Raw genomic sequence first — 27,869 nt, 5'->3', positions numbered from 1 at the left:
TAAACATCTTGTATTGATCAGTAAACGTGATAGAAGACTCACGGGGCCAGACAAGTAACTCAGATCAATGAAGAACTGCTTTCGAGTACTTTTAGGATGAAATTGAGATTAAATAAGCTGGTCTTTTTGGAAGGGTGGCAGCAAAGAAACCTCTTCTAAGAGGTCAAAATAGATTGGAGTGGGCTAAATAACATAAGAATTGGACGTGTGAAGAGTTGGAGATCGTTTTAATGGAGTAATGAATCAAAGTTTGAGATTTTTGATGGTTTGGAGATATTTTGAAAAAATCGCGACTGGACTGAACTTTTATGCTCTTATGTAATTTCTGATATTACTATTAATAGAAATAAGAAGCTTTAACAATTTTAGAAGTAAAAAAACGTTAGCAAAGGACTAGGAACAGTCAGAACATTTTGTTTTCATCCATTTAATAAAACACAAACATTATATAAAGTTTTATTCACATTTGAAATAAAAACAATGATAGAGTTAATAGTAAAGATAGAGCGAGGTAGGGGAGCTTGTTTAAATAGACCCGAACTATTGATGAGAAAGACAAAAAAATCGGAATACCACACTCTATCTTTCTCTACTTTGTTCTGATTTGATCGCCAAAACGTCGAAGTAACAACGACAAAAACGGGGAATAACAAGTTTTGATTTTAATAGTGATTGGAGCGAGATGAAGAGTGATCGATGCTCTTCTTTTCTAATAGTATAATTCCACTCTATCTTCGATATTAACTCTATGGAAACAATACAGTATAAAATTAAATTGGTTACACTCTATTATCTACATTGGTACCCCATTTACCTTCAGAGAATACCAATTACCAATGAGATAGGTAGTTGACATAAAAACGAGCTAAATACCAAACATTCGCTTGGAATGCGTGCTAAATCCCTTCGCCAATAACGTATAATTCAAAACGTATCGAATCGCTAATCTTGTTAGGAAAACCGTGCTTTTGTTTTTCTATAAATCCGTCGGATTAATAAATCAACCGATTTCGCTGCTCGTTATCAGTTTTTTGTAATAAAATTGGATAATTCGTGTTCCGTTCTCATTTCTGCATCTCAATATAAGTTTGGCCTCTATCATCTTATTTTTTGTTTCTTCCTTCGATTCTCTAGCCTCTTTTTGTTCGGTCCGCTCTTAAGAGAAGAGTTCGGTCCGGAGCTCCAAAAGCTTTTTTCTTAATTAGTCTTCTCCAAGAGCCATCTTCCAGTTTTTTTAACTTTTTATTCTATTATCTAGGATTGGCAACTGCCATTTTTTATCGGTCTGCCATTAGAAGTGAACTCTACTATCAAATCTCCCAAGTACCATTCTGCTTACATGCCACAATCTTCTTCCTTATTATCTCAAAGAACCATTTTTTAGTTTGTGGATTACCAATTTTTGTTCTTAGTATTTTTTGGTAGTGTGCAGGATTCTAGCCTCAAAATATTTTGTCCTCAAAAGATGAGTTCGCTTCAGGATCTCCAAAAGTTTTTTTTATTCTCTCCAAGAACCATTTTCTAGTTTTTGGACTTGGAAGTTTTGTTCTCGGTCTTTTTTGTGGGTACACAGGATTCGAAACTACCTTTCCTTGTTTCGAAAGTAAATTTCAGTAAATCACTGGCAACTTCTACTATTATGCTCTTATCTACTTCATCGATTTCGTCATTATTTTTTTTTAATTTTTCTTCGTTATATACCCAAATGTATCAAGTCCTACTTCCATCTTCTTCTTTGATTCAGAGCTAACCTAAATGGCTAAAAAGAATCTTATAAGAAAAAATAAATAGTTAGGATGATTTTTTTAAAATATATATATATATATATATATATATATATATACATTTTGGAACAATTGTTTTCCAATAAAGACATTATTATTCATAAGTCAGTTTTTCAGGATCTTTTTTCACAAATTAAACATTCGGTTAGACAAAAAAAGTTATATTACTATGCTTCTACAAGTCATTTAAGTATATACAAAAATTATTTTTTTGAAACCAAACTCCTAATAGAAGCTTTTATGAAAGTATATAAATAATTCAAAATTGGTTCGGGTTGTCCCATTAGTCACAAAGTTCATCCGTATATAAAATCAATGGGACAGAGGTATAAAAAAGTGCAATAATAAACCAATTAAAGCCGGATCTAAATTAGGTTCATAGTAGAAAATCACAATTTTTTCTAGATCATAAAAAACAAATTTTCAAAACCGATTAGACAAAAATTATTTTGTCAAATTATATTTAAATTCGATTAGAAAACGTGATTTTTCACATGATCCTAATAAAACTAAATATCCAACTGGCAGGATTCAATTTCGACTAGAACTAAAATCGACTTTCGCTTGAAAATTTTATTTTTGTGAAAAAATTATTTTTATTTGTAAATATAAAATAAACTGATACAAAACAACCTTGAAACATCCATATGAATTGATTGTTCAATTTACCCTTCCCAACTTCACACTTTATTATCTAGTAACTTGTGGGGTAAGTTATGTTTGTAATAGATCCAACGGCAGCCTCACTTTCCAGATCTAAGTACGGCATAGAATTTGGGCTCATAAAAGGAGGATTTGTCTGATTGGAATTCCCATTGGTCTGTCCTGTCATCATACATGACGAAGGGGTTTGCTGCTGAGGTGCTGGTTGGGGTGTTTGTTGTGGCGAATGAGGTGGAGAAGGACTATCAAGATTGATAACTGAAGGACTTGCCGGGTAGCCTGAACTGGATACTGAAGACGGACCCGGAGTAGTTGTAACCCTAGATTGGTTACTACTTGACGAGATGCTAGTAGAATCTAAAACAAAAAATAGACGTAAGTAACATTAAAGGGTAAATAGGTAAGTTACCCAAGAAACAGAAGTTTAAAAATTGGAAATTTTATATGAAGATTGGGGGGTTAAAAGATAAGATAAACCTAAACAATCAAAAATAATAATCGAAAAAAAAAAATGGTATCGAAAAAACAATAAGGGAAGTTCTATGCCATACAAAGATCTTATTAGAAATGGTTTTCACTTGAAGGTGATGCGAAACGAAATCAATTTTTCAAATTTATTATTCAATTTGAAATTAGCAATAAAATTGAAGTTGTGTGTGTTGAGTATGATTATAGAACAATTAATTCCGATATACACCGGAAGTAGATGCCAGTTTTGTATTTTTGATATTAAAAATAAATTTCGTTATAACTTTATTCAAAATATCATGTATGTACATGCTTAAAGGGGTGATGATTAACTGAGACTTGAAAAATTTTTTGTATCCCCTTCCAAATTCAGTTTCCGATAACTGTTTTGTAAACTAGTAGTTTTATTTCTTAACCTTCAATAAATTTTAGGACATTCACTGGTTTCAGTTTGGGTAAATTTTCCAAATGTCAAACAATTAAATTAAATTCTGTAGTGTATACAGCTCCTGGTCACTATCCATTAGTTTGAGTTTTCTTAGCACTCTCTGGCCACTAATTTTCTCCAATCTACTCTAGTCATAGATTCTTAGTAGTATCTTCTCATGTCTTACCCCAACTATGTTCTCCCTTTTTTGTTCCTGTATTAAATTGAATCAAAAAACTATGCTTTACCTCATTCCATCCAGTGACATATTCCGAGATTATTGTTTTCTGGCTAGTGAGGGAAAAGTCTTTTTTTTTCAGAACTTCCCCTCTACTCAAACCGTGTCTACCTATTTCTAATAGACATTCCGCAACTATATGCAATTGTCAGAGATTCAGAATTCCAAAAAAATCATTTTTTGTGAAAGGCTGCATGAGTAAAAGTTTTCAAAAATCCGTAACCTTTTAGACATATATAAATTCATCACAGATTTAAAAAAAAAATAAGATAATCCAATAAAAAAGACTAGGAATCTCCCTAAAGTATTACCAAAACTCTCAAGGAAACTAAAAATAATTTAACTAAATTGAACACTTTGGAAAACCCTCTCAAACAATTTTCAGGAGAATATCATCGTTAGTTTCTTATATAGATGTTGAAGCAGCTCATCCTGGTGTACTTTGTACAATTTAAAATGTTTCAAAGTTTAATTTGAGCTATATAATACATAATGGCAATAACTATGACCTTAATTAAAAATAATGCAAAAACACTTTCCTTTTCAATTTAAGTTAATTTTGAAACATTCGTGTATAATATCAACATTACTAAAACTGCCCCCTTCCCCTTATAGTGAAAAAAGAGGCAGATACTTAAAGTTTGACTCCATTCGAATAATTTTTTAAAACTCCAGTTTCGTTGCTAAATCGTCCTCTATGTAACTACACTCAAAAGTGTTTAAACTAAAGTAAATTTAGTGAAATTTGTGGTGATATTCTTCTTTATATTCGCTGGTAAGTTATCTTTATTAATTTCCTTTTGTTTGAAGCAAATTTTGTATAATATATTCTATTTAAGTTCGTATTTTCTAATTATTTGAGAAACAGAACAGAATAATTTTTTCATACGTTAGAATATAAGCTTCTTTTTATTCAAATCTGTCCTACCTAATCGTTCCTTCTTTAGTAATTTCCATTTCCCACTACATTCGAATAAAAAAAATCAAGTGATTCCTTGATGTTTTTTTTTCTTCGAATAGAGTGGGAGGTAGATAACAAATTAATTACTGTGTCATAATACTTGAACCAAAGGGATCTTCAAAACGTATTTCCAAGAAAATTAATCAAAGATGGATATTTTTGTGGCCAGATTATGAACTTGTGAGTATCATCATCATTTTCATAGGATAAATAATATCATAGTAATCAATAATCTCCATTTGTGTAGAATTATTTCTTGTACTTCCACAAAGTCACTTATACTTCAGGATACAGCCCGAATAGAAAAGAAAATTTGTAAGTTGATAGTTTTCGCAATTATATGAGATGCGGAATGAAAAGCATTAAGATTTATAAAAACGTTTACTAGTGTAACACACAATTTGATTTTAAAATGTCAAAAAAATACATGTAAACTCAGTATTTCGAACTTACATCATTATACACAATTTTTTTGTGTTTAGAATATTTTTGTAAATTATAGAAGACACCAAGGGGTGCCAGCCTCATAAGGCCGTTTATACAATAAAACAATTATTCGTACACTGGAATATTATGTTTTGTTATATTGGTGAAAATAGATTGGGTCTCTAGTTTTTTTATAAGAATACACAACAAAGTCTTTACTGTAAAGCCAGCGATACCGAAAAGCCACCAAGTTTGCAAGACCTCTTCGAAATATCATTAGAGATTCCTGTCACCCTCAACATTAGGTCTTTTGTAATTTACCACATGTAAATATCAATGACGACTACTTATATTGACCATTTGGCATTGGTGAGAGAGGTTATTATCTTAAAATAGTGGTTAGTAATCACACCTCTTAAAAATCTTTGTGTAGTGCCACCTACGAATAGTAACGGGACACTGATGTCTCAATGTACATCTGAAGATGCTAGATTTAGCAGATGATGCAGATCCACATTTTCACGAACTGTGAGACACTAAGGAACTCCAGAGCACTACATCTGGGACAGTATGAAATAGAAGACGAAGATCTTTGGCAGCCCATGTTCTAAACTTTCTAAGAAGAGTGGGATTAATAGTTGAGCTGTAAATAGTAGTATTGCTGCAGGAAAAGGGGACACAATATATCCTTTGGATCGCAGTGTATATGTTACCCTAATTTTTACAAACATAGTAGCAGTTTCAAAAAGTATCTGTCAGTATAGTCATTAGTTTCACTACTAATTATAAAAAAATATTTATTTGAACAAAATGATTGTGTTAAAATATTTCAGTGTACTTTATGCTTAACTTGATGTATGGCGAAACATCACAAAATTTTAAATAACTATAAGTTAAATTGGAAATATTTTTATATCCAATCAAGGGGATTCTCTAATCTAGTATCTTAAAAAAATGTAAAACAGAACATTGGATTGAGATCTCTGTTGAAAAATTGAATTTCGAAACAAGAAGTTGGCATGAATTGGAGACAACATGACAGTCATTTCCCTATTGAAGGAGTTTGGCAACTTTTTTTCAAATTGAAACTCAATTTCAAGCATATTTTGGGAGTAAATAGTAGTCCAAAAAGCTTGACTCTCCTCATAGGACCTGTCTTACTTAAAGGTTGGTTTCTACAGTGTAGCTATTTGGGAAGTTTTTGAATCTGTTTTAATCTGTATTATAATAAAGTAACAAAAAAATTAGTTAATGAAGAAGCTTCTGGGGTAATTGGATCACAAATCGACTAAATGCGTCCCAAAGTGTGTTTTCGAGGATGCTCATTCTTTAATCATAAATTATAAACAGTTTATTAGTAAATAAAATTTTGTTGCACTGTAAGATTTAGTAAAGGAACAAAATCGGACAAGAAACATTTTTTGAAAAAGTGCGATTTCTAAGATGCTCAATCGTCCCAGGAAACTAGAACTGTTACAAAAAGATGAATAACTGGAATACCAAGAGTAACAGGTGTCATTTTAGGAAACTACAACTAGGGTTAAGGTAGATCACCTATCAGTTAATTACGGATCCTAACCAAAAACAAGATTTTGATCAGTTTCCGAACCTCGCGTGGAAATGTTAAATTTAGAACATGATCTGCAAGAACTTTTGATTTTTATCACTTTTTTGTGGGTTAACTCTCCCCCAATATGTATCTAATTGTACCAGATTAGATTCTAGATGTTTATTAACTGTTATTAAGAAGATTTACTTTAGTATTTAGATTAATAAACAGATGGCAGCTTTCATCCAAGATCAAAGTCAGTGTTGCGCTATGTTAGGATTGCAACAAAATTAAAAAATAATTCTCGTGCAGTTTAAAGTAAGTTTTAGTCATAAAACTAATCAAAAGTCCAGTTTCGTTCGAAGTTTTCTTCAATCATGTCATTAATCGGCATTATTGAACTATTCAACCCCAAATTAAGTGATTTATCATTATGTTAACAGCGGTTAAAACATTCAGATTATGATTGGATCAATCCGATCATAGTTTCCGAAAAGTCCTATTGATGATCATTACCTGAGACGTTTCACAAAAAAATACTCTTCTTAGTAATACTTTGAATTTTTAAATCGAATTTAATCAATATCCTCAACTTTTGTTTATCAATATTGTTTAACTTTTTCTGCGACTACTTAAAAATTGATTGGTTCTGGTTTAATTGTTAATACTAGCAGATTTCAGACCATGGTAAAATTGACATCCACAGTCCACGTTAGTCACAAAATATACTATAAACAGTTTAAATGTAAAGAAAATATTGATTGTAGCACTGTTAGAGTTGGAAAATGAATAAAATATGTGAAGAAACATCACTTTAATGACTCTTCAGAAATTTGTTTGAAAAACAAACTTTCCCAAATAAGATCAATCCAAAAAATGTCTGGACATATTGCATTATGACCTATTTTTAAATAATAAAAATGTCTTTTCCAAGTTTTAGTAAATTATGTTTCCTTTTGTGATGTCTTACCATACCCAAATTATATTTTACAATAATCAATTATCCTTTTCAGTATAACACACTTTTTGTCTAGTTCTAAGTGCTCTAGGCGGTATGTGTATGGACGTACCTGGTTTGGGGGCAATAGCTCTAACTTTAGCAGCCGGTTCTTCATCTTCCGAATCCGATATAGTTAAATCGACAATGTCTTTTTTGCGGGATTCCTCAAGTTTTGGAACTTCGGCTGGCTTATCCGTCGAAGAAGTCGCTGCTATATTTGAACTAACTATTTCTAAAAAAAAAAAAAAATGAACACAAATATGATAAACACTTGGAAATTAGGACATTGTTTCTTGATACTAAATAATTATATTCACTAAAAAGCAAAAAAAAATTTTTATCTGAGATATATCCTTAGAAGATGGTGATTACAATTTTCAGTTTCTTTTCTTAAAATTGAGAAAAGGTGGAAATATGTAATTTTGTAATTTCCACAAACTAGTAAAAGTCTAACCACTGATTTTTTTCAACCCTCTTGTTTTATTAAAAAAGGATCAAATTAGCATAGATAAAAGTTTAAAAATACACTGGTAATTCAGGTTGCAATTGCCTCTGATTTTTTTCAAAACTTCTTTTATATTTAATTGGAATAGATAAAAAGCTGGTAAATGAAGTTGTTTCACAAAATTAAATCTCCAATCTTTTTATTTTACTTACCAATGTCATCTCCTATTATTTCTATTGAATCATCAATACCAATAACTGTGGGTTTTTCTATTTTTGTACATTTCTTTTCTGGAGTTTGTACACACCAAGTGCCGTCTTTGTTCAATTGAATTTCATTACATTCTGAAGAAAGAAGCGTCGAACTCAACACTTCCGTAAAGTATCTAAAAAAAAAAGTTGATGCAATTTTTGCGAAATTGTCTTTTATCAAACAATAATTAAAATCTATTTGTGATTGTTTCTTCTGTTGGTTGAACCATTTTACTTAGATCACTAAACATCACGGATATATGCTCAAGTTTTGGACTCCTAGTCATTTTTATTGCAACGAATGACAAAATTAGAAATAATAATGAAATACCCACTGAAGAGGGTACCAGAGTTCCAAAAATTTCTACAAGAACTGGTAAGTGATGACCAGCTCGTTTGGGCATCTATTGACAAGGACAACGCCGAAGCAGATTTGCTTTTTAGACTGGAATTAGCAAAATCATCATTCTTGGTGTAACCAAAAGTGTAGCTACTACTCAATTTGCTTATAAGACAAACTCTGTGGAGATTGATGGAAATATGAGACAAGCTAATGCAAACATGGATGGGAGTACTACAAATCTTACTAATCAACTTCATTACTTAAACAGGCGTCAAATTAGACTGTTCATATGGCATCTAACTGAACAGGGACATTCAATACGTCATCTCCATACCATCATGGAGATCCCAAACTGTACAAGGTTCAAAAACTCGGGCAAACTTAGTGACGTTAAAAGGTTCAAGCCAAGGTGCTTGATTATCTTTTCAAAGGACGTTCCCTTTGGTACTAGCCTCGCAGAAGAAAGTTCAGAATGTGGGATAGCTCTAGCCACCAGAGATCTTTATCTTCTATTCTGTACACTCCCAGGTGTAATCATATGGAGTGCCTCAGACTTTGAGTAGAGAATGCATTCTCTGCCAAGATTATTTGTAGGTTGCTTTTAGTCATGCTGATACTTTCAGCAGATTTTTTCTGGATATAGTTTCCTAAGACTGTCTTTGCCTGCTCAACCCCTGAGGATTGCCCCCATCTACCTTCTATCTATGCTTGTTCCATTATTTGTTGGCTGTTACCACAAAAAAGGTTCAGGTCCTATGAAGGGTTTATCTGACCCTACTTTAGCGTAGTTATTTCGTTTCCCTCTACTCCAGAGTGTTTTGGAATCTATTGCAGGGTAATCTTATTTTTCATGTCTGGCTCGTTTAGCTTGGTCAAACATTCTCAAAACCAGTTTGGATTTGATGATATTTGAGCTTAGAGCTCTATTAACTGCTCGGCTGTCGGTCAGAATGATTATCTCTAAATTATTATTATTTCTAAACACATTTGAGCTGTATAACACTCGAATACATATTTTTCTACATCTCAAATTGTATCATTATGATCTTCCTTATGGACAAGAAGAGGTTTGTAAGCCAACCTTTTTAAAAAAGGCCATAAAGAGATGTAGCATGGTGGTACTGGTGATTTTTCAAACCACATACTTGCACTACGATCCCCATGAGAGCCTACAACCCTTTAAATTTGAAAATAAATACACAAGAAATTTAAATATACTGTAATTTGGTTTTTGAAATGTTAATTACTACATACCCGTCGATAACTAAATTGTCATAAAGGGCGGGTTTATCACAAACTGGACAACTCCACGTCGGTTTCCTTTCATTCATTTGCAAAAATAGGGAAGCGTCGAAACATTGCAAATGACCGCAGGTCAGCGGACGACACGGTGTCGTCATTCTCATTTTACCCAAGGGACACATTAACGATACCCTCAAAGAAGTCGTAGCTATTTCGTCTCCATCATCATTAAGTTTTTCTTTGACTGAAAATCGAAATTTTTGCATATTTACATATTCTTTTGAATCAAATTTAAACAACTTACTTATCGCTCTGGTATGATCAGCATTTTTGACTCCCTTCAATTTCAGTCTTTGTAATAAATCCATCGAACTCAATTTATGTACCAATGATACGCTGATGGCATAACCACGTCCATAATCAGCCGCCCATGATACTGTTATTGTATTTGCAACAGTTGGGCTCAATTTTACCATTTGGGTTATATTAACTGGACGAGGCGGCCGTTTCGGTTCGACGCCGGGTTTATTAGTTGGAATAGGATTCTGAAAAAAAAAAATACATCACGAAAATTGATATTTCAAAGTTTAAATTCATTGTTATAAAGTTTGGGAACACGGTACAGAAATAAAATTATAAATTTCGAAACAATATAAAATGAGTTTAATACTAGTTTGTTGGCTGGGATTTGATTCGAATTCGAAAAAAAAGTTAAACTCATTATATATGGAAAGTTATGAGGGGACGAAAACGTCATTAATTGCTGATGAAGTACTAAAAGTTGCCTATTCAATAGGTTGGGTTCAAATAGAAAAATCGGAATTTCTGGCGGAAGATGTCACTTTGTAACTCGAGAAGGTATTAAACCCACAATGATGGTCATATGTAATTGGAAATAACGGTGACTAAATAGTTAATTCATAAAGATTACACAAGCAAATGATGAATATATATATGGAAAGTTATGGGGAGGCGAAAACGTCATTGATTGCTGATGAAGTACGAAAGGTTGCCTATCCAATAGGTTGGAATTCCAGATATGATTTTACTTTACATTGTTAATATTTTTATGAGAGCTTTATAGGGTTTCGTTGTATTATATACTCACTGGTAATGGACACAGTTTATTATTAACTTTGACTATAACATTCGGTGGAAAATAATCGTCTTGTTCACAACTGGTTTCCAAAAGGCAAAAACGCATTTGTACTTGTTTCACGTAATCACATTTCACCCCAGGTCTGATATCTCGACTACTGGCTATATCTGTAGCTTGTTGTGGCGTTAAATGGAAATAGAAAGTGCCTTCTTGCATCCTGAAATCACAATCACTAAATCTATACCTACAATAACTCTATAAATATGTTGATATTGATCTAACAAATGATTTGGTTATTTGATTAAAATACAAGCGTTTGTAGCTTTAAATTGGTTATTTTGGATAACTGAAGACTGAATATAAAAAAAATAAACATCTGATTACTTCGTTTCTCAAAATTTGGTAACAACCTAAAAAAGTATATTTGATAAATCCATATTCGAAAATAATTAGAAAAATTATTTTTAGGGATTACTAAAAATTAATGAAATTAGAAATTATTTAAATAAGAAAATAATGAAGAAGAAACATACGAGGTGTCATAAAAAATTACTTTCTTGAACTTTTCGTTTTTTGAACCTATTTATATATTTTTTGTGATGATTTGTGTTGCTTTTAGGTCTTTTTTAATTGAATTTTCGTTTAAAAACGAATAAAATGTTGACGTTTGGATCTACTTCGGTCTTTATCAAAATATCCCTCAAGACCCTCAAGATTTTATCTGTTTTTAAATAAACATTCAATCAAAGGAAACCTAAAATCAAAAAATTTATTTTATTAAAGAAAAAAAACTTATTTTCTCTGAGAGCTTTCGGTTGTTTTATAATACATAATATACGAGGCGGACTTAAAAAATACTAGGAATAATTTTGTCGAAAGTACAATAAAAATGAAAGCATAAAATTTGTATTAATTTCCTTCAAATTCTTCCTTGGCTATCAATACACTTATTCCATGGTTGGATTTATGAGTTGGAGGTTTTTAAAGTGCTGACGTGGTTTCTCAATGTCACAAATGGTGTCAAAACGTTTCCCTTATGCATATTTTTTAATTTCCGGGAAGAATAACCACTCTCATAGTAGTAATTCTGATATAGGTAGACAAGAACAGCGTTAGTTGCAATAAACTGATTGCTTATTTAAACGACAATTTTTGTCTAATTTTTGCTCATTTTTTCCTCTTTAGTCTCCACTGACTCATTTACACCTTTCAATCGCTTCTAGCACTTGTAAGATGTGACTAAATCATCACCATATAGATAATTTAACCTTCGTAAGCATCTTTGGTACTATTTTTCAACTTACACAACATAAAATTTTATTAATCTCCTTCAAATTCTTCCTTGGCTATCAATATACTTATTCCATTATTGAATATATGAATAGGTTTTTTTTTTTCGCTGTCGTGATTCCTCAATGTAACAAATAGTATCAAAACGTTTTCCGTTTGCTTTTTTTTATTTTCAGTAATAACCAGTCGCATGGTATTAAATCTGGTGAGTAAGGCGGTTGCGGATACATTAAAAACTCGTGAATCACAAGTAATTTGTTGTAAGACACATTATTAAGTAAAAAAAAAATCTTCTCAAGTCATGTTCATCACACATCAGTCCAGTACCTTAATCGGTTGTTTAAACCAAAGGTTTTGTCTAATTTTTCCACAGTTTTCGTTCTTAAGCTTCAACCGACTCATTTACACTTTTAAATCTCTCTTAGTACTGGTAAAAAATCTTCAAAGTTACTGACTTACAACCATGGAGAGACTTTAGCTTTCGTAAGCATCTTTGGTACTATTTTTTCAACTTGGAAGGAAATTTGTTGTTCAAAATTCACATTTGTGGTCCAAAGTAGCCACATATGAGATGATATAGCATAAGTAATGGTTTCTATAAAAAGTTATCGTTGGATGGTTAATTATTGTTTTGTATATGGTTGTAAAGTAATCGAAAAACCATTTAATTAAACCGTTTTATTATTTTCAAAGTAGATATATCCTTCTAACCTTTGATTGCTCTGAGGAACTAATGAGGAGGGTTTCAATAAATCTGCTAGTACATCATAAAATGGTAATCGTCTAAATTTAACATCTGGATAAATGGGATAATTTCCGGCAAGTACATTCTGCTGTTGTTTCGCCGTTGAATACTGGGGATAAGGAGAATACATACTTTGTTGATACATTGGCGTCTGACGGGCCTACAACAGAAAAAAAATTATAAAATATTAATTTTTATATATTGTTTAGATTTGAAAATAAAAAAATATTCATAAAAAATTTATATAAGTTTCCGAAATCGATCTGTAGGTGACAGAATTTATCAAATTAGGTCGCATGGTTTGAGAGATTCTTCTTGGTCATCTTGAAGCCAGTTTTAAGATATATATTCTGGTGGTATCCATCTCATTTTTGGTAATTTTGTTTCTGATGCTAACATGCTCATACCGCACCAGTCGTTTCCTTTCTATATATGGGTGATTCCGTTCTAACTGTGATTTTTTGTATTCAAAATTTCAAGATTTTAAAATTTAACTTTACATTCAGACGATTTCGAGTCTGATTTTTTGATCTTCAAACGTTGTAATTTTTTATATAAGCTACTAACTTTCGTTCGCAGATTTTTATTATCGTTTAATAACTTCTTATTATCTCTGAAACATCTACGTAAATTTTTTTGTATTCGCTTTCTTCCAACCTTGGCTTGCTTAGATTCAACGTTATTATTTTTATCACTATATTCCGCTGTCAACTCAATACTTTCTTTTTGACGTACCCGTGAGTTTTTTTTCCATAAATTTTGTTGTTTGCGACGAGCTCGCTTTTCTCGTTCTGATAATTGATCAATTGACTTGAGCTTTCCTTCTTTTTTTCTTTTTTCATTTCTTGCTCTTTCCCTCTGACAGTAATTTTTATAAGTTTCTGGATCGTTCCGTATTTTTTCTCTCCTTAATTTTTCAGCAGCACGTTTTTGTTCCAAACGATGTTGTTTTACTTCGACGCTAACTTTATTTTTACGTTTGACTTTGGTTCTTGATGGCAGTTGTTGAATTTTTCCACTTTTAGAGTCACTGATATCAGTTAGCTTTCTAGTACGAAGTATTGGTGCCATCTATATTAAAAAAAAATCATAATTAATGATAAAAATAATTTTACAACTAATTAGTATAACTATATACTATTTTTGTTATTCTTTCACATGGTACTGACAGACATGGTACTGACATTTTCATTGTAAATAACGACTGTAATTATTTGGTTATGTATTTGATAATATCCATTTAATGTAAAATTTAGACTGGTATTTAGTACAAGAATTTAATATTTTATTCAGAAAAAATTAATAATTAATGACGTTTATCAATACCACGGTATTGACAAGACAATTTATGACATACCTTTTTTAAAATTGATTTCTAACATGACACAAACTCCTTGCGATATTTCACTAACTCAATGTTTGTAAATATTACTCAGATGACGTACTTTCAAGATGGCTGACTAGATGTTTCATAAATCTTGAGATAGATGGCGCGCGAGCCACACAAACTCAAATTCAAAAATTCGTTAAAATTTAAAGACAAAAGTTATTAAACCGAAATTCAATGGTAACTTAAGATATTAAACAACAAGTGCATCAATTTTCCTCAGTTTGATCATAAACATTAGAATTTATAAGGTAATTAGTTTAAATCATTTGTTACGACAAAAAAAATTAATAATTTATCGGTAAATTCTAGGAATGGACATGACACGGTACTGACATTCAAGTGATGTAGTATAAGTTTTCTTTAAGTGGCAAGTTATATTGTATAAAAATAATGTTTAAATATCTTAAGAATTATTCAATTAACACAAAATTTTTGTGTTAATTGATTATTAATTAATGACTAGTACAAAAAAACAATACAGGACATTGAATATCACAGTTATAATGGAATCACCCATATGTTATAACTGTCCCTTCTACACCCAACTATTCTTTAATAGTCCTTACTCGCCGTTTCCAATCTTCATGTCATAGATACCGTTTTATTGCGTCCATTTTTGTAGCTTCTATTTTCTTTTTAATTTCTCCTTTTAATCGCCATACATATACTTATTAACGTGCTTTTGATCATGATCTTTAGTTCATCTATCTCTGTAATCTATAGAATTCCATTAACTACTTATCCCTTTTTTTATTTTCCGTAATAAGATCCGTGGTCTCTTCACCAAAGGTCGTGTCGATTGGTGCAAAGAAGTGTTGAAAAAATTCAAAACATGATGACAGACGACGAATCATGGATCAAAGCATATGAACCCGAAACTAAACCAAAATCAACAAAAGTTGAACATGTTCCATGAACGATCAATTCTGAATGGCACACCAGTATTTGTTTGCCAGAAAACATCGTGGAAACCAATCGCAGAAGACGAATCATTATCAACCACGACACATGGGTTCAAACAAAACTGATTTTGAACATTCACAACATCGAATTGATGGATCATCCCCCGTATAATCCTTATTTGGTAGTAGATGATTTCTTCTTATTCCCGCAGATCAAAAATAAATTGGGAGGTCAACGTTTTGTAATAAAAAAATAATAAATTTACCTCATTGATACTATGAACGAAAAAAAAACAACTATAAGATTATAAAAAAACTCACGGCCATTTGCCTTCCATCGTTGCTGAATGGATGCACATTGGCTGCTATCCTTGGCATACTGCCTTGTGTTTGGGACATATTATTCACTGTTGCTCCTGGGGGTACCTCAGAAGTGGGAGGTGAGTTACTAGCTGGTTGAACGTTGAGCGCTCCGCTTTGTCTAAACATATCAGTAAAAATAATATGACGTAAAACAATAGTTTACATTCAAAAGTACTAGGCGTATTCCGAAACTACTCTCCGATAATTTGGGGGCTAATTGTCAAAATTTTCGAAATGACCGCACAAACGTAGGAGTTTGATTAGAATCCAAGACTTGGTAAAAGGCGGCTAGTGCATAACTTCTACACAGATCTTTATTATAATATTATTACACGAACGTAAAATTTTCTATTAAGTAGCCAAAAGAAAATGTTTTAAACTAAGTTTTAGAAACAACTCGGTAAAGTCTACCAACTGAATAATCTATCTATTTTCGGATTCACGCTGTTGAAGTTCATTTAACTGGGGTACACTGACTGGCTCTGTGCGATCTTTCTATTATCTACGTAACTGGAGAAGTCGGTTACAATCAGTACAACGCAACGCGTACTACATTTTTAGGTTATGTTCGTGGCGTCACTGTATTTCCTAATGTGCTATTTTGCATTTTTGTCATTCTCAAATAGTATTTTCAATAAAATCACAAATTTCATAACGATTTTTTGTAAAATAAATAAGTTATAAAAGCCTTTTGCCAAATGAGGTTTCAAATGTAAAATAGCTTCGATAGTTCAATGGTTCGTGAACGCCGCTTTTAATCCTATGGTTAGTAGATCGAATTTCATTTGGAACGTGAATGAAAGTCAATTTTTTTTGAAAAAAACTTGTAAATTTCCATTATTTTTAGCGTATATACAGAAATTAACTGAAAAAATCATAGTTTTGAAATTATCATTGATTACAGATGAGACAACAATGGGTTGATGGTCGCGAGGTTAGGTCATCACCTTAAAGTCAAATGGTCGCGGATTGGAACCTCACTGAGAAGTGTGCTATTTTGCATTTTTGTCATTCTCAAATAGTATTTTCAAGAAAATCACAAATTTCATCATAAAAGCTTTTCGCCAAATGGGGTTTCAAATGTAAAAAAGCTTCAATAGTTCAATGGTTCGTGAACGCGGTTTTTAACCCTTTGCAACTTGTAAATTTTCACTATTTTTAGTCTATATACAAAAATCCATTGAAAAAAATATATTTTCAACTTCTCATTGATAATTTTTGTTGTTCTAGACCCAATTGCATCTATAGTCCCAGCAAATGATTTATAAGAGACAAACATATTTAAATATTTAAAAAAAAAGCTAAAAAGATTCTGTAAATACAATTTAAAAAAAAAACAAAGCAAGAAACAAATGACAAACTATCGAAATAAAAACAAGCGAACTGAAACAGTGAAGTAAACAAAATAATTAGGACACGCAATGACGTAGAATACATAACCTCGAAAAGCGAAACATTTTCTTATATATCGAAATCTCCGGGGTTAATCGATTCTTAGTAATTCCAGCTAGATGTCAGCCATTTTATATAAAAAGTACCTAACCTAGTTGTATTTTATATATTCATTATGTTAAGTCAATGAATACTAGTACAGTAAGACCCCGCTTAACCCTGTTTCGGTTTATTTCAACCGAAATTATTGTAAGTTTAAATTCATCAATAAAATAACGATTAAGAACAGATACAAATATTATAATATTCAGTTTTTATCATGGTCGGTGATGGAAAACAAGAAAAGAAGCAACCAGAAAAAGCATTCCACTGGAAACTAGAATGCAAGTGATTAGAAGATTAGATTCCTGGTGAACGTCAATCTCAAATTGGTGCTGCATCCAATTTGGCAACTTCAACACAAATTACAATTCGATTAAGTTTCAATTCCATTCAGGCTGAGGCAAGTGACATAAATGAAACTTTCGTTGTTAGTCGAGGACGGTTTAATAGTTTAATAATACATCGAAAAAATCTTCACAACATGAAGATTACAGAAGAAGCAGCGGCTGATATTTAAAACAATAATTGAACAAGGAAACTATCCTCCAGAATTGGTTTTCAGTTTTGTTTTCGAAAAGAATTCCAAAACGAATATTTCTATCTCGTGAAGCACCAGGTTTTAAAGCTGCAAAAGATTGCTCATAACTTTTACTTGGTAGTAATGCAAGCGGATATTTCAAATGAAAACCACTACTAGTTTACCAATCCAAAAACCCAACATCGATAAAGGTATATCTAAATCAACCAGAAGTTTATTAAAAAATCCTGGATTACTATAGAAATTTTCTAGGAATGGTTCACTGAACATTTCTGCCTATCTGTTGAACGCTAACCCAACCAATTTATCATCGATTTTCCTGCCGCCTAACCCAACTGCCTTCATCCAACCAATAGACCAAGGCGTTATATTGAAGATGATGGAAAAAACAGACGGAGAAGAGATGAAATAAACGAGATAATTTTGGAAAAACTACAATATCATGAATGCTGTAGAGAACATAAACTTTTCTTGGAACGAGATAACAGAAAAATCTTTGAAAGGATTAAGGAAGAACGTTTGACCATAAGTAAAAGCGAAGATATTGGACATTGTGTCACAATGAATTAAAGAATGGAATTTGATAAACAACCGTTTTAGATAAGGTAAATGTGGAAGACGTCGAAGAAATAGTTCAAGAAACTGCAGCCAGTTATTCTAGGGATGAGCTCGAGGAATTTACTGAGCAAGGAGAAATCAAAAATATTGATAGTGGTAATTTCGAAAAAGATCAAAACGATTTGGCATTTGTACAAAAGAAATTTGACTAGTATAACTGTAATTATTTCGCTATCCATGGATACAACTTAAGGTCAGGAATGCACAGATCCCCACCATCAATGTGGGGTAGACGCAAAGACCAGGCTGCTTTTTTTAACAAAGAAGGCTGGTACGGCGGTTCAGGATGTAGTCCTGTCTGGACATAAAATATCACCATTTATCACTGTAAATTGAGGTTGGAAGCAATATGTTCTGGCATAGCCACGTGACCGATTTAGACAAGGCAACTTCACAAAGATTTGAAGCTCTCTTAAAGACCAAAAAGTCTTATACTCAGCACAACAGTTTATAATCCTATACAGGACCCAGATTCATCCATCTTCGGAGTATTGGTTCAACAGTTGAAGCTCGGATCCCATGCATACCCAAAGGATCTATTGTTCCCCCTTTCTTGCTGCGATACCAGGGAATCTTGTACTTACAGCTGATTTGTTAATCCCACTCTCTTTAGAAAGTCGAGAATGTGGAATGGTTGTAGCTGTCAAAGATATTCTTCTTCCATTTCATACGCTCTTAGATGTAGTGCTCTGGAGTTTCGTAGTGTTAGATTATGTCCTCTGTGCAACAATTGCTAAGTCTAGTATCTTTAGGGGTCTATCGAGGCGACAATTCCCCGATAGAACTCCTGTTAGCATTCGTAGATTGTTCTAACTTAGATTGATACATTCAACAGATCTTCTCTGCTTATTGTTTCCCAGGAAAATTTTTGTCTGTCTCAGCCCTTGTAGATTACCCCAATATTTGGTTTTACTTCTATCTACCAGCTTTACCAATGCTTCTATTGTTCTGTAGCTGATACCACAGAAGGGTTTAGGTCCCAATGCTTGATTCAACAGAGAATCGACTTATATGCGATCCAGAGAACATAGAAGAAAGATCGCCGATCTGAGTATTTTTACTAGAGCAGATGCAATTCCGAGCTGTACAACATAATCCGACTTAGAGCATTATCTCAAAGATCTACTCGATAAGAAGACATGACTCATGAACACCGAGTTCACTTGCAGATGCCCAGAAAGTCTTTTCTTTGATGAAGTGCAAACTCTACAGTTTCAAATTCAAGATCAATATCCACTTCTTAAGCACCAGTCGAACTACTCTTTAGGCTTTACTCTCTTGTGCCTGGTTTTTATATAAAAAAATTGTGATCAATAACTTCTAACATAAGGCAAAATGCATGAGATGCCTTCTCGAAAAAAAGGCAAAAAATTGGAAACACAGAATAGACTGAATGATCTGATTGACTTGATTGAAGTTTATTCGTTTTCGGTTTTATTTTTAATACGATGTTTCGCATTAAGCTCTACTCTGATGGAACGCGTTAAGCGAGTTCTTACTGTACATCCAAATAATTATCAAAATAACAAATTTTTCCAATTTCTCACTTCTTAAACGTTTTTTTTACAAAGTTTTGTTGATGAATTAACTCAATTTTAGGTCTCCTATAGCAGATAAAACTTTATCTGTTTTTAAACGAAGTTTCGATTATAGGAGACCTAAAATCAAGATAATTTATCAACGAAACTAAAAGAAAAATATACTAACTACTAATTTAACGATATTTTATGTTTTTAGTATATACTTTGTTGAAAACTTACCTTCGTAACGAGCGAACACGTTTCGATCTTACGTTTTGTGTAGGTTGCCTAACCATCTTACAACAAGGCACGCCAATAAAATGTTTTAGAAATAAATTGAGTAATCAAAAGTAAAAACTATTAGAACACGAAGTCTACGATATAACAAAATATACAATCGTAGATCACTCCCGGTAAAATCTCGATTTTTTTTACAAATGTTTCAATTCAGTAATCACTTGGTAAGAAGCCGGTACGATGTCATCAGGTTTTTTGAAGAATCACCTTATAAGTCTATTAACGGAATATAATAGATTCTACTTACTGAATTGTTTTATATAAGTCTCTAATTTTTTGCTGAATCGGATGAGATCTAACTCTAACGAGTTCGAGTGCTCTTTGTTGCAATTCAGTTTTTCTTCCGGATTTGTTTCTGCCAGCAAAACCTAATAACATCTGTAATTCCGATACACGGAAAGTAACTACCATATTCTGGAAAAAATAAATAAATAAATTAATAATCGAAGCGTTCCAACGAAAAAAATGTTTTGGAATGAACGGCGAGTTTGTAGAATTACTACCACCAAACCCTTTCGAGATACCATTTACGAGGATGATCCTAGAAATACTTGGCAGAGACCTACAGATGGCGGTAGTTGCTTGAAAAATACCATTAAAGTAGAAACTCGATTATCCGGCCCTCAACTCGGCTCAATAATTAAATAATATAAGGGTGATTCCGTTCTAACTGTGATTTTTTGTATTCAAAATTTCAAGATTTTAAAATTTAACTTTTCTAACTTTTTTATGCATATTATTCATCTATTTTACTGTAAAAATAAAAATCTAAGAGGAATTTACTACAACTTCAAAGTATCACGAGCAAGACACAAATGTCGGATTTTGAGTTCCACGGTACTGACTCATTTATCCACGGTACTGACATGGTAACTTAAGATATTAAACAACAAGTGCATCAATTTTCCTCAGTTTGATCATAAACATTAGAATTTATAAGGTAATTAGTTTAAATCATTTGTTACGACAAAAAAAATTAATAATTTATCGGTCAATTCTAGGAATGGACATGACACGGTACTGACATGGTAACTTAAGATATTAAACAACAAGTGCATCAATTTTCCTCAGTTTGATCATAAACATTAGAATTTATAAGGTAATTAGTTTAAATCATTTGTTACGACAAAAAAAATTAATAATTTATCGGTAAATTCTAGGAATGGACATGACACGGTACTGACATTCAAGTGATGTAGTATAAGTTTTCTTTAAGTGGCAAGTTATATTGTATAAAAATAATGTTTAAATATCTTAAGAATTATTCAATTAACACAAAATTTTTATTAATTGATTATTAATTAATGACTAGTACAAAAAAACAATACAGGACATTGAATATCACAGTTAGAACGGAATCACCCATAAACGTATCAATCTCAAATTTCTCGTTAAATTGAAAAAAAACTCCGACTGAGTGCTATAAATTGTTGCAAGAGGCCTACGAGGAGAATTTTCTATCTCGTGGGCTAGTTTTTGAGAGGTGCAAGGCTTTATTGCGAGCAGAGAGAGCACTGAAGACGACCAGCGCCCGGATCGCCCTGTGACTGTTTCAACTCCGGAAAAACAGTGACCAAAATCAACCAAATTGTGCGTGCAGATCAGTGGTGGGGAAACTTTTTTTAAGACGGGCCATTTGTAATAACTAGACAATCGTAGCGGGCCAAAGAATAATGTTTAATCGTTAAAAAATTTAAGTGTTCTATAAACATATACATATATTATTACATACACTTATTATTTTAATAGTAAAAAAAGCAAAAGGTAAGAAAATAAGCACAAAATATAAAAGGAATTTAGTGTAGTTCTTGATGTGAGGTATTATCCCTTTATTTTCTGGTGTCAGGTTGATGGTGCATGAGAAAAATGAAATTGAGACTGTTTTTTCAAAATTTCATCATAGTCCGGTTCCAATTGCGAAGCAGAAATTCTTAAAACTGAAACTGATGAAAGGTGCTCATCTGTAATTCTGTTTCTTAAAGAAGCTTCATTGTTGAAAAGATTTGTTTGCATATATAAGATGAACCGAACATTGTCATTATCTTCATTGCATGAGGAATTAGATTTGGGAAATTATCTGGACTTAAATTTTTATAAAATTCTAGTAATGGTACTGTATGAAAAGTTTGTTTCAGGAGAATATTACAGTTCAGTTCTATTAACTCAAGTTGAAATTTTGCATCAACTTCTTCATAATTAACGTTGAATGGGGTCGCAAAAATACTAAACTCTGGTTCCATTTTTCTAAAGTCCTGAAATCTCCTTTCAAATTCTGAAGATAGTTTTCTTAAATTGATTTCGTATTTTTTAATCTTATTGTTTGATATAGTGAATTTTAAAGATCGTATTCTTGGAAAATGAGAAAAATAAGATTTAGAGACCTGATTAGCAAATAATAATAACTGTAATTCGAAACTTTTCAGGTATTGCCAAATATCGTGAAGAAACTGATTTTTCTCTTGCAATTTGAGATTAAGTTTATTCATTTGTACGAGGAAGTCTGTGAAAAAAGCGAAATCAGAAAGCTACGTTTCGTTTTCTAAGACGTCAAATTGATTATAAATGTCTTTATCAAGAAGAAAATTCACAATATCGTCTCTTAAATCCCAAATTCTTTGAAATACTTTTCCACCACTTAACCAACGAACTTTTGAGTAATACAGGATATCGGAATGCTCAGCATATACGGACTCCAAAAACTGTTGAAACTGGCGATGTAATAATCCTCTGGAACGAATCATATTTACTAGTTTTACAACAATATTAAGTATATAGTCAATATCTAAAGCCGATTTACAGAGAACATTCTGATGTATAAGGCAATGCAAAAAAACAACATCATTTTCCGTATACTTAGAATTAAATTTCCCAACAAATCCTTGATTGATTCCAACCATATTAGGTTGTAGTTATATTACATAACTTATCAATAGGTAAAAGAAAGTTTATCGATGCAATTTTCAAATTCACAAAATATATAGGCACCAGTCGATGTTCCCTTCATTGACTGCAGCCCTGCAAGTTCTTATGTAATTTCAAACTGGGAGTTGATTCCTCTTACAAATATGAGTAACTGTGCAGTATCACTGATATATGTACTTTCATCCATGGTAATTGAATAAAAAATAAATTTTTGAGTTTGTGCAGTCAGTTGTGAAATTAGATTTTTATCATTATTTTCAGTTCTCTCGGTGATTGTTCTTCTTGAGAGAAACAGTGAATGAAAATCATTTTTCTTTTCAGGGCACATAATATCGCACACATCTATCATGCACTGCTTTATAAATTCACCATCTGAAAATGCTTTATTAGATTTAGCAATATTATAAGCCAACACATAACTGGCTTTCGTAGCGCATCTTTGAGAATGATTATCTGTCTGAAATAATTGTTGTTGACTTGATAATTTTTTTATTAAATTTTTCGATAAAGTATTAACCAAAGAAGACTTCCAAAACTGCTTCCTTTTTCGTACCCAGTCTCGTTATTTAATAGCTAGACCTCGTATGTACTAAAAGTCGATTTTATGCAAGCACGAACGAGTCGGAACTGGCATTACCCAGCCCGCGCCCCACGGGATCGCTGCCCCACGCGTTTCGTTATTGTTTTAGTTAGTTAGACGGGAATCGGAAAATGATGAGGAAACCGAAAAACGAACTTTTAGAAGACGCTTTGTATTGTTGATTTTTTTCAAAAACGATCAACTGGGCAACCTTTTACTCTGCGAAAAAGCATTATTGTTAAACGAAAAATTAGGTGGTGAATAATCGTTTGTTGCAAGTAACGGATGGTTATACAGATTTAAATCTCGTTTTGGAATTCGTGAGTTGAAAATGTCAGCTAATGTAGACGCAGCAAACTCTTTTAAAGATGATTTTAAGAAGAAATTGGATGAAAATAACTATGACTTGGATTTTGTTTATAATGCAGATGAAATCGGATTAAACTGGAGATCATTTAGTTTCTAGGCGAGAGAATTAGGCTCCAGTATAAAAAACAAGAAATTATCCGAATCCAATCGATTATCCGTATCCCTAACGACAACAATTAGTCCGGTTAATCGAGTTTCCACTATATATTAGAAAGTATGCAATCTACACAGCATATGTTTCAACTTTGAAGACGCCACGTGGTTTAGTATTTGTTTGGTAGCCATCAAGAGTGAACGTTTTCAGTGAATTTGTGAAAAAATTGGTCATGGTTATGTGATACAAAACTTTTATTTGAAAGGCCTAATCTCAACCAATATAACAACTGAACTAGATTTTACTCTGCATGAGACTGCTTCTTCGTTATCAACAGTTAAATATGGTGTAGCATATTTTATTCACCTGACCTTTGGCCCCTTTCCTTCTTAGGATCAACTAGCTGTTTAGTTTTATAATTTTTTAATCAATATTTTGAATGACAAGTTACAATACTTATTGGTGATGTAATATAAGACAAAAGTGATCATATCTTACAAAGAAATAACAATTAAGATAATTAAAATTACTAAATCTTGAATCAGTTTGACAAAACCATTATGAGAAAAAGAATCCAAAAAACGACAAAACGATTTCGTCATTTGGCAACTTATAACTGGAGATTAAACTAAAGTTTTAACTCTAATTTAAACCAAGAATAAACAAGATTTCTCTATTTTATAAGTCACTCAAGTAGTTAGTGCTTTTGGGTATCCTCGTTAAGGTAACTTGGAAGGGAAAGAAAAAAATTACTAGCTGTTGACAAGGGAATTTAATGGTGAAAATAATAAAAACAATCAGTTTTTCGATAGAGCCACAAAAAATTTAAAAAATGTGGGACAATTTAAAGATTCTCTCTAGAAATAACTTATTGTTTCTTCATCAACATCACCATCAAGTTCAACAAATATACAGTGTAAATCTTCAATCATTCTACCAAAAGCCTTTATAATATTTAAAAAATGTAAATAACATGAAAAAGCTTTTGTTGGATCCTCTGTTTCATGTTAAAATTGATGTTTAAACTATAGAATATGAAAGATATTGTTTCAAAAATTTTGGAATCAAGATTTAAATATCATCCTTCTAGTTGTGGACGAAATTTAAAAAAAACTTCTAATGTCCACTCTGGGCTGTGAGGAAAAGTCAATTAGATTCGAATCCGACACTAACCTTTATTTTGTATATATGTATATATATATATATATATATATATATATATATATATATATATATATATATATATATTTATAATACATTAAGCTGGATAGACAAATCATTCAAAGCAAAAGTGTAACAATTATTTACAGAAAAACGAATAGTTTTCCACAATAACAAACTTAATTACCTGTACTTGAAAATTAAAAATTCACTCAACAAACCCAACAGTAATCTATCATAAACAATCATTTGAAACAACTGCAAGTATTTATGTTGAACACTAATTAGTTGATAAGATTTTATAAAAAAATTCACATAATCAAAAAAGCTCGAAAATATAAAAACTTGCTATTATTATTTATTATAAATAATAATTTACTGCAGAAAATAATTGAAAAGATATGACTAAGAGGAATACTCAATCTGAGAGAACAATAAATTAAAAAATATATTCCATTACATTTATTCAGTAAATAAAAACATTTATATTTTTTTATTTATTGTCAAAGGAAAACAAACGATTTTTTGGAAATTTATGTATTGGAACTTATCACATGATAAATATAAAGGTAAAATGTCTGCCAAGATTTCAATCAGTTAAACCGCCTCTGTAAAAATTATAAATTAGTGAAATTTGGAAACCAAGCTCTGAAATCACACAATCATTATAGTAAATCAAAAAAAGAATCCAAGGGTTTAAGGTGAGGCCAAACTATTACATCTTAATGTTCAATTTATCTGGTATAAATAGAGTCTCACTGCATTTCTACTCTATTTCAGTGGCAGTATCTTTACAACTTTAATACAGACTTCTAAAGAATGTAGATGGCTTTTAAGGTTTTTTCTTATATAAAAATAGTATAGCTTAGGAAACTTTCCATTTAAGACCCATTTCAAGGTAAAAATAAGCAAGATTATTAGATTTTTAAATTTATATGATATAAAGTTTATTTGTAGGTTGTTAGTACATAAATTCTATTTAAAATGCTTGTGTATTACACCTAAATACTTTTTGTTTAGATAGAATAATATAAACCTGCTGGTTCACTTTATTATGCAATTTTTAAAATTTGTTTTTTGTGCTCATTGCTTTGGTATTTTGTTTATACATCAATATTTCACACTTTTTAAATAATTTATACAATACCTTCAAACAGAATAAACTTTTTTTAAAATATACTTAATAAGTTATATCTAAACTGAAATTTGTACTTTAGTATTCTTTAGGTTCATTATGATTTTAATCAAATAAAAATTAGATAAATGGTCATTTATATGGATATACAAACAAGTTACATTTCAAAATTTGTAATTTCATTCACATCAATTGTAATATTCTTGTTATAAATTATTCACTCAGCAAATTAGGCGACAGTATACATTTACAATCCATGATTACCTCAGCAAGTATAAACAATTTCAATTAAAGCTAATGATTATTTACACTCAGAGACTTATTAGGGGTATATAATATCAGAAATCTAGCAATCTATTGTTCATTTTTGTCCTGATGTGATAAAAAATTTTCATTCCTAATGTGAGAGAAAGTTATTAAATTTTACTTACCCGTAATTCATCAGTGTTGTCGGACATTTCCTTGAGGAAGAATTTTCGAACTCACCGCCCAATAAATTACAAATGCCACCATTTAAAACAGAAAGTACTACCACTGTCGGGATAAACCAATACTTATTTCAACTTTGATAACTACAAGACACAACTTAAACAAGTATGTAATTGCAATGTTCAAACATTGTCTATTAAATCACATAAGGATGTTACAAATTTATTCAAAAATATAGTTTTTTCTAAATTTATAACATACGCGGTTATCACAATACACTTACTGAAAAGATGTACAGACACACAGACAGATTAACATACGTACACACTGTACCTTAAGCCATTATTACAATTCATAAACTCAGTTGTCGCTGAAGAAATACACCAATTGAAACGAAGTACCAACCAATCATAAAAGCATTTTTGTTTTGCGTTTATTTCTGCAGTTCCTACTTAACACAACTGAAGGTCACATAACTTTATGGTTTGTTTTGGTTTATAGTTCTATGTACATATATACTTATAAATATATATATAGTTATTGAACAAAAAGTTTTACGTTCCAGCAACAAATTGAATTTGTTTCGATACGAGCTTTATCGTCGATAGTGGAGATAAAAATGAATGGTTCAGTGAATTTATTTGAAAACAAGAGAGATGATTTTTTTTCCTAGCGGTGTTAAAGTTGGTGTTCCGTCAGCAATTGTTGGGTATGTGCTCACAATAGATTATAGTCATGCGTAGTGCACCAAAGTTCGAAATATGATCAGAGCATACTGGAGAAACAAACCTATTATTTGTCTATTATAAAGCGCACAAATCAAATCATAGATACAACTCAGATTAATAATAATTAATGTTAAAAATCTCAAAGTCGCTATGAAATAAGGAGCCTAAACGAAATCGCTTAAATTTAAAATGAAACTCAAATAACAATTCGTTATAAGCGAAAGTGTGCACCTAATTCCACAAAAGTCTACAAACTTTTCTGAACCAAGAACGGTTCAAATCTGTCCAAATATTTGTAACTTTGGACTTTGGACGATCTTAACGTTTTTTTTATTATTCTTGGATCGTATTATATTATGTATATATAAACAAGACCAAAAATATGTTAAATAAATTCT

At 31.6% G+C, this 27,869-nt stretch overlaps 1 protein-coding gene across 3 annotated transcripts; it reads right to left on the bottom strand.

Annotated features, from left to right (window-relative positions):
* Positions 1 to 1,914: 1,914 nt before the first annotated feature.
* On the bottom strand, positions 1,915 to 27,114 carry LOC130901629 (E3 SUMO-protein ligase PIAS4). 3 transcript variants are annotated; one of them, XM_057813125.1, is made up of 11 exons: positions 26,746 to 27,069; positions 20,301 to 20,467; positions 15,545 to 15,704; positions 13,667 to 14,002; positions 12,898 to 13,091; positions 10,906 to 11,113; positions 10,102 to 10,342; positions 9,810 to 10,041; positions 8,174 to 8,346; positions 7,587 to 7,748; positions 1,915 to 2,804 (listed from the first exon to the last, which is right to left on the bottom strand). In XM_057813125.1, exons 1-11 carry the CDS (start codon positions 26,770 to 26,772, stop codon positions 2,479 to 2,481), a joined length of 2,226 nt encoding a protein of 741 aa, XP_057669108.1. In that variant the 5' UTR covers positions 26,773 to 27,069; the 3' UTR covers positions 1,915 to 2,478. The 3 variants fall into 3 exon arrangements, with proteins under 3 accessions (XP_057669108.1, XP_057669109.1, XP_057669110.1); XM_057813126.1 differs by having other exon boundaries at positions 19,997 to 20,467; positions 26,746 to 26,850; XM_057813127.1 differs by lacking the exon at positions 13,667 to 14,002 and having other exon boundaries at positions 26,746 to 27,114.
* Between the last annotated feature and the right edge of the window lie 755 nt (positions 27,115 to 27,869).

This window comes from Diorhabda carinulata, chromosome X, assembly GCF_026250575.1.
Source record: "Diorhabda carinulata isolate Delta chromosome X, icDioCari1.1, whole genome shotgun sequence".
In the NCBI taxonomy this organism is placed as follows: Eukaryota; Metazoa; Arthropoda; class Insecta; order Coleoptera; family Chrysomelidae; genus Diorhabda; species Diorhabda carinulata.
The sequence above is the reverse complement of the archived record's forward strand: the minus strand, read 5'-3'. Positions and strand labels throughout refer to the sequence as shown.